At 33.5% G+C, this 12,632-nt stretch overlaps 1 protein-coding gene across 2 annotated transcripts; it reads left to right on the plus strand.

Annotated features, from left to right (window-relative positions):
* Window positions 1-467: 467 nt before the first annotated feature.
* On the plus strand, window positions 468-10,478 carry LOC131850666 (uncharacterized). Of its 2 annotated transcripts, XM_059200968.1 has the most exons (4): window positions 468-570; window positions 3,747-5,892; window positions 7,835-8,053; window positions 10,087-10,478. In XM_059200968.1, the coding sequence occupies exons 1-4, from the start codon at window positions 558-560 to the stop codon at window positions 10,283-10,285; spliced, it is 2,577 nt and encodes an 858-aa protein (XP_059056951.1). In that variant the 5' UTR covers window positions 468-557; the 3' UTR covers window positions 10,286-10,478. The 2 variants fall into 2 exon arrangements, with proteins under 2 accessions (XP_059056951.1, XP_059056950.1); XM_059200967.1 differs by lacking the exon at window positions 468-570 and having other exon boundaries at window positions 3,671-5,892.
* Window positions 10,479-12,632: the final 2,154 nt, after the last annotated feature.

Here is a 12,632-nt window from a genome sequence, read left to right on the forward strand (position 1 = left end):
ATACAACACAAAGCGTAAAAATCCAGCAAAAGCTATGAAAATAAAACATATACCAATAATAATAATAATAAAATAACCGATATATATTGTAAAACTGTGGAAATAATAATAATCTTAGGACAATTCACACAGCGCCATCTAGGCCCAAGTTGAGCTAGCTAAAGCTTGTGTTATGGGTAGGTACTAGGTAACTGATATAATTTTTTTTTTTGTAAGTAGGTGGATGTACTCCATATTATACATAGAAAATACTCTCAGGGTATCTTAACCGACGCCCTAAAAATAACGAGACGGTGAATGGCAACGCATGGTTAGGAACCGATTGCACTCTGATTTTATATATAGTAGCTTCTTGTCTTCTTAGAGACATTATACACTTGTTATATTATTTTTAAATTGACTGTACGCACACAAGTATAATTTGTTGAAACAAGAATAAGGTATTATTTAACTATGTAGTTGTTATAAAATACGACTAATAGTGATTGTGAGTCAATGAAGTCACTGACTTCTTGCGTGTGTCGTAGAGAACGTGACTCGTCTATCAACTTGTTGAAATGCTCACCACACGTAGGTACCTTTCATACTACATCGATGATTTCAATAGTTCTATTATATTTGATGCCTGCGATATGTTTGTGGCCTTCCACGTTGGATTCAAATATACTAAGCGAAATATTGGCAAGTTTTGCATTCAACGTTGACAGTTGAAAATGTCTCTGACTACCCTGTCAGATAACAGTAGGTACTTATTGTTAATCAATATTATTTTTATCCATATTTTATATTTTAGATACATATATATGTGTATGTGTATATATGTATTATTTTATTTACGTAACTAATCTATAATTTTAAGAGCCTAACTTAGCTAGTGTTGAATACAGATTGACTAATTTACATATCTATTTTGGTCGGAAAGTCAATATCACACCGAAACAACAAATTAGTCAAGAAGGAACAAACTTTGTAACCGGAGCCAATGTTTTATGAATGTGTGAATTTAAGAAAGTGTGTATTTTTATTAATATCTATTAATTTATTGAACAACACTAAGACGCAATAAAATACGAGTACCTATATAATTAAAATATCTATTTCATGTTAATCATAATCGTCAACTAGTTTTTAATGATGAAACGTGTCGAAATAATGTACCTAATGAGAATGTGCAATTCATTAAATTTAGACATTTTTTCTGCTACATATAATTATCATAGACTTACGAGTTTAAAGCTTCATTTTTATGATTATGAGTAAAATACGAACAGAAAGCTATAATAAAGCTAACAGAGAACACTAATCTCTGTTAGCTTTATTATCGCTTTCTGTTCGTATTTTACATGTAACACAAATCGAAACCGTAATACCTACTACTATTACTAATCAATATATAGGTATTATTTTATCCATCCTAACAAAAGGAATTCGTTTTAAGAAATGGTTAGGTAAGAGTTTAATTTATTATTTTATAGTCTAATATGCTTCGCTGATATATGTATATTATAAACTTAAACCTATTTTAACTTTTATAATAAATTTTGTGATATTCTTCGTAGTAAGTAATTACTTGACCAGGCTATTGTTGTCTATTGATAACTTTCCGACAGACAGTCGCTCTTCTGCTACTAATGGCGTTACTTTTTTGTTTTCTTCTAGTGTTAAAACGTGGTGAATTTCACACTAGACGGTGTGCTATATAACAACACCAGAAAATATGTGATACATGTGGTAACTTTTCGAATAAACAGTTTAAAACGCTGACTAAAATATTACTAAAGACTAAATATCCTACAGTCACTGAGTAGCCACCACTCGTAAACCATTATTCATTAAAAAATTAATATCTTGTTAAAGGAAATCGTTGCACTCAGAAATGTGAGTATGGCAGATTAAAAAGACATTTGTTTAGAAAGTTGTTAAAGTATAAAATGTTCGCCCCCCTAGGACTCCCCTCGTCTTACCCAACAATTTTTTTTATACCACGTAGGTGGCAAACAAGCATATGGTTTATCTGATGGTAAACGGTTACCGTAGCCTATGGACGCAGACACCAGATGTGTCACATGCGACCGACCCTTAAGAAACGCGTTGCCGACCCATAAGAAAAACCCCATACTGTAGTCTCTCGATAAAGCAAAGCAGCTGATATAAATACAATGTTTATTTTACAAAATAGGGCCATTCGCTCCATTTATAGTATGGGTTCCAGGGAGTCTTTACGAGAGTGCTTTAAGGAATCAAATATCCTCAACGTTGCTTCTCAATACATTTATGAAAATATCATGTATACCAGGAATAATATAGACAGTTTCAAAAGAGTTAGTGATTGTACTAATAAAAGCTTACGTAACAATAACAAACTGATTTTACCTAAATGTCGTTTGGCTAAAGTTAGTGATTCGTTTTATGGCAATTGCGTAAGGTTTTACAACCAAACAATCTAAGTTTACGCAGGAGGATGCTCTTCTGAAACTGCACTGTCCGAGACAACTTAGGTTCCATCGTGTGAGGATAAATTCCCTGTCGATATCGAGCTGTACAATGATAAAAGGTAGACGTAGGCATCATGTCAAACAATTCTTCAGAACACAGTCCATTGTATATTCGATCAAGCTCGTCTCAAGCTAAGTGGCTGGATACCGTTTGAGAGATTGGGATTATCGACAATTTTCATAGCATGTCTCAGAACCGAGTCAAAAGGACAGAGCTGGTATCCAAATGCTCCTACCCAAAAATGAGAGAAATTCTCCATATGTGACCGAACCTGCGACTTATACAATAAAAGTCTCTGGTCTACAGTGAAGAACGGCCTCGCTCTATTTAGCACACCGAGCTTTTCTGACGCCAGCTTGACCTTTTCTTCGAGGTGACTACGAAACTCAACTGTGCTAGAGATGTCGACACCGAGAATCCCAATACTCTTAGAGATGGTAATGGACGCGTTTTGGAATTGCTAAATAAGAAAATTCCTTTTGCTGTGGCTCAGCACAGCACAGCAAAAGGGGTTTTCTTAGCGGTGAACGCGCAGGCTTGTGTTTTGGTAGGGTTGAATTAATTTTTTACAATTTCCATATTAATATATAATTTGTCTAATTAGTATTGCTATTACTAATTATGGAACTTTCAAATACATAGAACACAAACAGTGGTCAAGTAGTCAAAGATGCGTTAAGGTGAGTTATGTGTGTATGCTAATAGACATTAGGGGGCGGCAAAAATAGTTAGAAGTTCCCTCCCGGGGTATGGGCGAGCGTGTTGCCTCCCTCTGGATCCGGGGCCGTTAGGAATGACAGGCAGTTGGCCTTTTACGCCGTTATTGCTAATACAATGGTATTAGGAAAATCAATCAAATACTGAACTTCATATTAGATCACAGCCCATTTCAACCCAAATTGTATACCGGGAGTATACTACTTATATTATGAACACAGAAGTCGGTTTCCTTTTCGGAAATAAATCTTAAAATACCTTTTCATCATAAAGGATCATAAGGATAGGACTTTTGAAAATATTTATTACACAAATATTCTAAAACAATGTTAAATTATCGCTTTCATTTTAATCAAAGACGTCATAAGTAGCTTTATCAACTTCGCATTGATAAACTCAATTATAAAGTATAGATTATTTTCTTCTTACTTGTAGTAAACCTACCGACACTATACACTGTAAACAAATCACTAGTGAGTATATTATATATAAAAATAATAAATGTAAACTATAAATAATGATTAAAATTTTAGGAACATTTGGGGCATTACTCTTTATTTCTTGTGTTCAGTCTGGGGCTATCGATCAACACAATATTGAAACAATATCAACAAACTGCCCAGAAGGACACGTGCAAATTAATGGACAATGTAGTGATATAAGCCAGTATTATGATTTATCAAAGTATACCGTCACTATTTCACCTGATCTGCTTCAAGAGAATATAAAGAAAATCGACGAAGATCCTAAAAATGTAATTACCGTTCCGTGTCAAAATAATGACTATAAAAGTGTTTCCTCCAATCTATCATACAAAGATAAAGAGGACAATAAGAACACTCCCAAGAACATAGTTACTGTTCCACCGAATTGTCCGCCGGGTCAAGAACTTGTAAACGGAGAGTGTCGTGAAATATGGAAAGATCACGATGCGAAAAATGTAATTACAGTACCACCAAACTGTCCGCCAGGCCAGGAATATATAAATGGAGAGTGTCGAGAAATATGGAAAAAGGACGATGACCCTAAAAATGTAATTACAGTGCCACCTAGTTGTCCCCCAGGCTATGAATATATAAATGGTCAGTGTCGTGAAATATGGAAAAATGAAGCTGCTCCGATGAATATGATAACTGTACCACCTAGTTGTCCGCCGGGCCAGGAATATATAAATGGACAGTGTCGTGAGATATGGAAAAAGGAGACTGATTCCAAAAATATGATAACTGTACCACCCAGTTGTCCGCCGGGCTATGAATATATAAACGGACAGTGTCGTGAAATATGGAAAAATGGAGTTCATCCGATGAATATGATAACTGTACCACCTAGTTGTCCGCCGGGCTATGAATATATAAACGGACAGTGTCGTGAAATATGGAAAAATGGAGTTCATCCGATGAATATGATAACTGTACCACCTAGTTGTCCGCCGGGCTATGAATATATAAACGGACAGTGTCGTGAAATATGGAAAAATGGAGTTCATCCGATGAATATGATAACTGTACCACCTAGTTGTCCGCCGGGCTATGAATATATAAACGGACAGTGTCGTGAAATATGGAAAAATGGAGTTCATCCGATGAATATGATAACTGTACCACCTAGTTGTCCGCCGGGCTATGAATATATAAACGGACAGTGTCGTGAAATATGGAAAAATGGAGTTCATCCGATGAATATGATAACTGTACCACCTAGTTGTCCGCCGGGCTATGAATATATAAACGGACAGTGTCGTGAAATATGGAAAAATGGAGTTCATCCGATGAATATGATAACTGTACCACCAAGTTGTCCGCCGGGCAATGAATATATAAACGGACAGTGTCGTGAAATATGGAAAAATGGAGTTCATCCGATGAATATGATAACTGTACCACCTAGTTGCCCGCCGGGTTATGAATATATAAATGGTCAGTGTCGTGAAATATGGAAAAATGAAGCTGATCCGATGAATATGATAACCGTACCACCCAGTTGTCCGCCGAGCTATGAATATATAAATGGTCAGTGTCGTGAAATATGGAAAAATAAAGCTAACCCCATGAAAATCATAACTGTACCACCTAGTTGTCCGCCGAGTTATCAATATATAAATGGACAGTGTCGTGAAATATGGAAAAATGAAGCTGATCCTATGAATATGATAACTGTACCACCTAGTTGTCCGCCGGGCTATGAATATATAAACGGACAGTGCCGTGAAATATGGAATAATGATAATGATCCCAAAAATGGATTTACGATACCACCATCAAATTGTTCGCCGGAACTTGTATCTATAAATGGACCGTGCGAAGATAATGTTATTACTGTTTCACCAAATCGCCCTCCTGGTCAAGAAAATCCCGATGTGATTACGATATCACCTACTTGTTTAGCGGGCCAGGAATATGTAAACGGACAATGTCGAGATGTGTGCAATGGTAATGAAGTTTATAAAAGTATTACTGCCAATAGTTTATGTGCTTTATGGAAAAATTTAAATATACTGAAAAATATGATTACCCTATCGAGACCGGTTTGTATGAATGCCCAATGCAGTGATTCCAGGAATGGTGTAATGAATCCTGATAATGTGATTGCCCGTACTACAAACTGTTTATTAGAACAAATTCTTGTGAATGAACAATGCCGTGATATTCAGTTGTGGATGCTATTCAAACTTCAATTGTAAGTATATATAGTTAATTCATACGCGGAATTCTGTAGATACTAATTGTGAATAAGTAATTGTTTTTCAAATATTATTGTCATTATAATTGTTTCTACCTACATATAACTTAAATTAATAAAAAATATAGATATATAACCTTCTATACATATGTATTATAAAACAAATTCGCAATAATCTCTACTGTACGGATTTTTATGCGGTAAAACCGCATGAAAATCTATGTATAAACGTAGTAATTCCTGACAAAGGTTTATAGGTATTTATAATATATTATTCCATTGCGAAACTGAGTTGAGTAAATAATAAATAATAATTTAACTTTCTTCATATAATTGGAATATCAAACGGGTCCGTTTACAACAAAGTAACGGGTTATCTGGCTTAATATGCCACCAGCACAGATTTCAAGTCGTCATGTGACCCACGTGTAGACTCCTTGTTATTACTGTTTTCCAGAGATGTGAAAAATACGAAATACATTTTCCATATTCAAATACATTTTATAAAAGCATTTTGTGATACTTTTTAGGACAGGTTGTACTAGTAAAATGCTAAACGCCCTTTTAGTTTTATTAAAAACTTGTGATAATTTAAAATTAAGTAATTATATAAGAAAGAAAGAGTCCAATCTTACGGAATTATACCTCCGTCACGAAAAGTAAGGCGAGAGGTACCACCAAAGGTATCACAAATTATTTTTTTCATATTTCTATAAAACGGTTATTTTCCAGGGAAGGGCAGAATAGGAAGGTCTATTACCAGCTTAAACGGCTCATTTTCAATATGTCTTACTATTTACGCCCGAAATTAATAACGTATCCACAAACCAAGATTGCTACCAATGTTATATTGATACCTATCTCAAGATCGGACTCCAATCTGCGTTTCAATTATGGATTAGGATTGAATATAAATTTGTCATATCTTCTTCACTCCTATAGATAGGTACCTACTAAGTTTTGACTGATTGGAAAGTGAGGGTACTGAATTCAATATTTTTTGATAATACTGATTTACATTATTATCTATTGTGCAACAAATAAAATGTTACTACTACTCTTGTGAGCACTATGGGTAATTTTGTAACGGTTGGCGTTGTAAACAAACAAAATCTTAGTATATTAAAAATAATGACTTGCTTTAATAAAAAAGCTTACTAATGAAATAAAGAAAGTAACTATAAAAGTATTTGGAAAATGCCATTTTTAAATACAAAATTAAAATTATTTTGCATTTGATATGCATAGTAACATTTTCTATGTAATTACGATTCCATATAAATACAATTTTGTAAACTGTTTTTGCACATCTCTGGTAATTACTATGTCCTATCGCAATAGAACCACGACTAATAAAAAAACGCTTCAGAACTAAAATAGGTGAGATAGAGATGTCCACTAAACTTTACATAAAGACGACTGCGTACGTAGGTTTCTTAAGTGTATGTTAGCTTCCGACTACCGATGCATTCACTGCGGTAAGATGCAAACCAAATTCCACGTTCTTTCGTAACACTCAGTGGTACCTACGACAATTTTTTGTGGAAAGAAAAGAAAAGAATGTGTCCGTCATCTAAATACAATCTACCTTCACGTCGAATTTTATTAGGATTCTTTCGGTGATTATATAAAAAAAAGGTAGCAAACATATAGGCAGACATACGGACACGCTTTATTTATTTACAATAATAGTATAGACTAAGTATGCCACAGATAAATTCATTAACATACTAAAATTATAATTGAATTGTAGTAGGAAAAGATAAAACCATGTATGTACCTAATGTGTAACCAATGTCGATAAGACATAACCAGATATAAGTATAAATAACACATAATAACTGAATCAGTATACTCTGTGTTCAGATATATAGAAACACAATATTGTCATGTATTTTATTGAACTTGTAACTTGTACAATAACAATAACTTATTTCAGTGGTGTGAAGACCTATGAAACAGATATTCAGAACACACATACACAAAAATGTAGACCCAATCAGCAGTGGTGGAATGGTTTATGCTTCGATATGTACCAAAATGAAGACAAAAGTCCTGCTGGCTATAACATTCAAACTATGTGTTTGTTTGGTGAAGAATACGTGAGAGGAGAATGCCGTGAAATAAACTCATTGAGAAATGAGCAACATGTTCTGTGGTAATACGATCTTCTATTATTTGATTTCATTTTTTGTTTCACATGGATGTTACTAGTTGAACAACCTAACGTACATAAACAGAATATAAATCTATAAGTGTTTCCTAGTGTAATAACTATATTATTATTAGTAGTTATAGTAGTCAGATCAGATATAGATAACATGGGATTGATTAATTATATAGATATTTTGGGTACATACATAACCTAAAGTATAAGTAGCAAAAATTTACTGCGGTACACTTTGTTATAAATCGTCTGCAAGGGTAGATTGTTTGTCTTACCCATTTCAGCTATCATGCTGCTTACTTTGTAAGATGTGTTTCGGTTGAAAGACAAGATAGGGCAGTAAAATTACAGGATACGGAAGCATACCACCTTAGTCCTCCTAAATTGCAATGTACGAGGGACACCATGGGCGTCAATAGCATTGTTCACATGACGGTAACTCGTCTCTATATGTAGGTATAATATATATTCTTCTTATAATATATTTGTAGGTCGCATACTTACCTTAAGGAGGGTATTTATACAGAAAAAAATCATAGTCATAATTATGTAGGTAACGAAGTCGGAAAGAACGTTTTTTGATAATTATGTGCCTCGAGTTTTGTTAATGGGTATATAAGGATAGTGCCTGTTAGTTATCTCTCTCATTACTTCGCCGTACTAGAAAATATATGGAGTAAATAATCTGTGTCCTTACGTACATCTACATTATCCAGTGAAACTATAAAGACCAACTACAACCAATAGAATTAGAATAGTTCTCAAGAAAACTTACTCTGCACATATTAATTACTAGCTACACCCGCGACTTCGTCCGCGTGGAATTTAGCTTCAATTTTCTAAAATAAAAGTAGCCTAAGTTACTCCTTATTACATCATCTACCTTCCAATAAAAATCCCGTCAAAATCGGTCCAGCCATTTCAGTTATTAGCCGGAACACACAGAGAGACAAATGTGAAAAATTATATTTTGGTGTATGTACCGTATTTATATGCATGTAGTGCGTAGAAACGGTTATTTTATTCTTACAAACAGACTCTCCAATTTTATTTAGATATAGCTATTGATTGTAACAATACTGAAAAATTTTTGCTGATATTTATACAAACTTGTGGTGCCCGCGACTTCATCCGCGTCTACATTAGATGCTATTTATTGACGATATATAAAACGACAACAATAAATACCTACAATTAAATTATTTTATTAGTAAAATATCAAGAATTTATTTGAAACTAGCTGTGCTCGCGGTTTCAGCCGTGAGTGTCAGTGAAATTTTTAGCCTAGGTTATTCTGGTGTATAGGCTATGTTGCTATAAAGCTTCATCAAAATCCATTTAGTAGTTTTTGCTTAAAAGAGTAACAAACATCCATCCATCCTAAATTTCGCGTTTATAATGTTAATAAGATTTATCCCTTTTTATATTCTCAACTTTCTTCAGTCTGTATTTTAATCCACATTTAATAACATATTCTATGAACATTTTAAACCTCTCTCTCCATATATTTATACATGAAAGAGTAACACAACAATAACATATAGATAAGTAGATTTTCTCCTCGTCATGATTTTATTAGGCTTTTACCCGCGGCTATCGCGCAGATGGCGCTAAAATAGCAAAAGATTGATATTTTTTTAGTTTTTTATAAAAAATATTTGTTTTATTTTTCAAATACCTCCAACAACATGTGTACAAAATTTCATGATGATCGGTTCAGTATTTTTTGCGTAAAAGCGTAATCGATACTTTCACATTTATAATATTAGTAAGGATATGCAAAAATAAGGATAATGCTAACTAAAATAACAAAACAGAACTTATACAATGAAATTGTTTACTACCTGCCTAGGTAGGTAAACATTTGATAGAATTACATTTTTTAGAATTACATGTTTGTATCCTGCGGGAAAGAAAACCCGCCGCGTAACATAACATCAGTAAGCTCAATGACTAGAACGTCATGCTGTTAATATTTATTACTAAAGTATCCGCTTATATTATATCTGTCTCGTTTTTTCCAGGTCATCCAAACTATGGACTTCAATTGCAACTCAATTTCATTCCTTTTTCACACGAAAGAAAAGGCAATCCGAAAGCGATGAAGAACATCCTGAAATTGCCCAGTTTGATTTAGATAGAAAAGTTATCCATGTTCCCTACCAATGTCCCAGTGGATACAGGGCTGATGTTCTCGGTTACTGTCGTCCAACGTTCCGTTAGTCGAATTTTTTGTCTCTAATTAGGTTACTTCCTTGCTCAAGCAAGAATGCAAATTTCATAAGTAAATATTTGTTTATTAACTATTCATTGTGCTCCAACGCCTTATTGTTGCCTGTCATAATATGTATAGTAGTATCAACTTTTACATAAACAATATAAAAATAATATACGTATATAATTAGCTTATTTTATTTTACCTACTTTTTACCTACTTACCGACACGTATCTCGTACTACGTCAAGCCATTTTAGATAATGGAAGGGCCTGATCCAATGTTCTTGCCACGGGCTTCAAATGGTGTTGGTAGGCCACTGTCTATTACTTAACATTTTATTCTAAATATGTTTTCCGTCTACTTTTTGAAATAAACTATATAGTTATTACCTAAATTGTTTCTCATTTTATAGTTACCTGTGTAAGAGTCATTCCATATATCTTTTTTCTAGACGCGTAAATATAGCAATTGTTAAATGTAAAATTAGTAATTGTTACCCGTTGTTTATTTGGTACACTGAAAATAATTTTTAAAATTTAATTTACATTTAATGACTAACGGCCCCGTTACTAGCAATGAAGCCAATCAAATTGACCTCCATACCATCCCTACTAAAACTCTCCTAGAAATATGTTTACTTACTGGACATGAAGCTCATTCTATAATCTGGTGCAGGCACACCAGTTAGACAACATACTTAGTATTAAAATACTATATAATGTCTTCGTACGCAGTAAACTAGAAAGTAACGCAATTATCTGGAACCCACATGAGTCAAAATATATACTCATGGTGGAGAAACTCCAAAAAAAGTTTATACGATATGTATATCAAAGGCAGTACGGTTATAGAGTCACATACCCTAATATATATCCTACTATGTTTTTGTTGGGGATGGTGGGATATGACACACTTGAAGTAAGACGGAAGATTGCATTAATGGAATATGTAGTCAAAGTCATGAGAGGTGAAAAATGTAACCAAGCGGTATTAACATCGGTGTCCATAAGAGCGCCCAATAATTACGTACAAGCAAGAAGACGAAACTTGTTTCATGTTCCATGGAGAAGAACAGAGCTGGCCAAACAGGCTCCTATTTCTCTGGCATTGAGTCTACTCAACGGTGTAGTTAGTCGCTTTCCAGATCTAGACATATTTACTTGTAATTTGCTGGAGTTTCTTAGGATGGCAGTGGATTATTTAGGTAGTATGTTAAATGGAGATTAGGTATTATTATTATTATTGTTTTTTTTCTCTTTTGTTTTTCTTGTGTAATTACTGTTTATAATTGTGTGTATTTGTATATTATCTTCCTAAGTGGGCATATTGGGAGACTGTTAAGCTCACTTAGTACGATGTAAATAAATAAATAAATAATCTATGCCAGCAAATATCGTTGGCATAGCTCATTTCTCTAGTGGTAACCGTCATCTATAGCCGTAAACAACACATGGACAACACGTTTATTATGTGACGCCTACGATTCCACTTATGCGTTGTCATTTCCAAGGACTAAGTTGTCAAGACTTAACCTGTAATTTTACTGCCTTATTACTTACGCTTCAAACAAAATACATCTTACAATACAAGCCGCATGCCAGCTAAAATAGGTAAGATTGAGGTATCCATTTGAGAACTTTTTGCATAAAGTGGCTCAAGACTGTTCCTCATGAATAGCGTCTATACGCCAGGCAATTATGTTCAGTTGTGCCTAATTAAAATGATTATTATGCTGTTATAATATAAAATGTTGTTAAATAAAAACTAAAAAAAATAGTGTAATTGGTCTTAGATAAAATTCATTTTGTTTCATATTATTTCATTTTCCACATATACTAGGTATGTAATATTAAAAATAATATCTTCGTGTATTATATAAGCGACCAAGTTTTTAGTAGTTCCTATTTTTGATAAGTATAACTATCTTTCTGAAACCTTGAAACATTGTGCCACATGAGAACTTTACATTCAATTCCTTGGCTATATACTTTACTAAGTTGGTACCCATACCTAACTATAACGTAAGAAAATGCGTGGAAATAATATTATTTACGAGAATTAACTTTCAGACATTTTTAAAAGTATAAGCTATAATAATTTTATAGAAAAATACTGTTAAAATCACTCAACTTTTCGGAAAAAAGTTAGACTTTAGAATACTTATTATATATGTATATTCCGATTCCCATTTAGTCAAGCAAGATTATGACTGAATAATTTTACCTCGTTTTTCGATATGTTTATAGCAAAATATATTATTAATATTTATATATTAGAACAAAAAATCCAAAATAAGCATGTTTTTATATGATATTATAATGAAACGGTTTACCTGATGGTGTCATTAACATA

The sequence above is a fragment of the Achroia grisella genome, unplaced genomic scaffold (assembly GCF_030625045.1).
Source record: "Achroia grisella isolate CSIRO2021 unplaced genomic scaffold, CSIRO_AGI_Agris_v1 utg779, whole genome shotgun sequence".
Taxonomy (NCBI): domain Eukaryota; kingdom Metazoa; phylum Arthropoda; class Insecta; order Lepidoptera; family Pyralidae; genus Achroia; species Achroia grisella.

Excerpts from the sequence above, each read along its gene's own strand:
- LOC131850666 (XM_059200967.1), top strand. The coding sequence starts at position 3,731 with ATGATTAAAATTTTAGGAACATTTGGGGCATTACTCTTTATTTCTTGT. Across the intron at positions 5,893-7,834 it reads ATGCTATTCAAACTTCAATT|TGGTGTGAAGACCTATGAAA; the intron begins GTAAGTATATAT and ends AACTTATTTCAG. Across the intron at positions 8,054-10,086 it reads AATGAGCAACATGTTCTGTG|GTCATCCAAACTATGGACTT; the intron begins GTAATACGATCT and ends CGTTTTTTCCAG.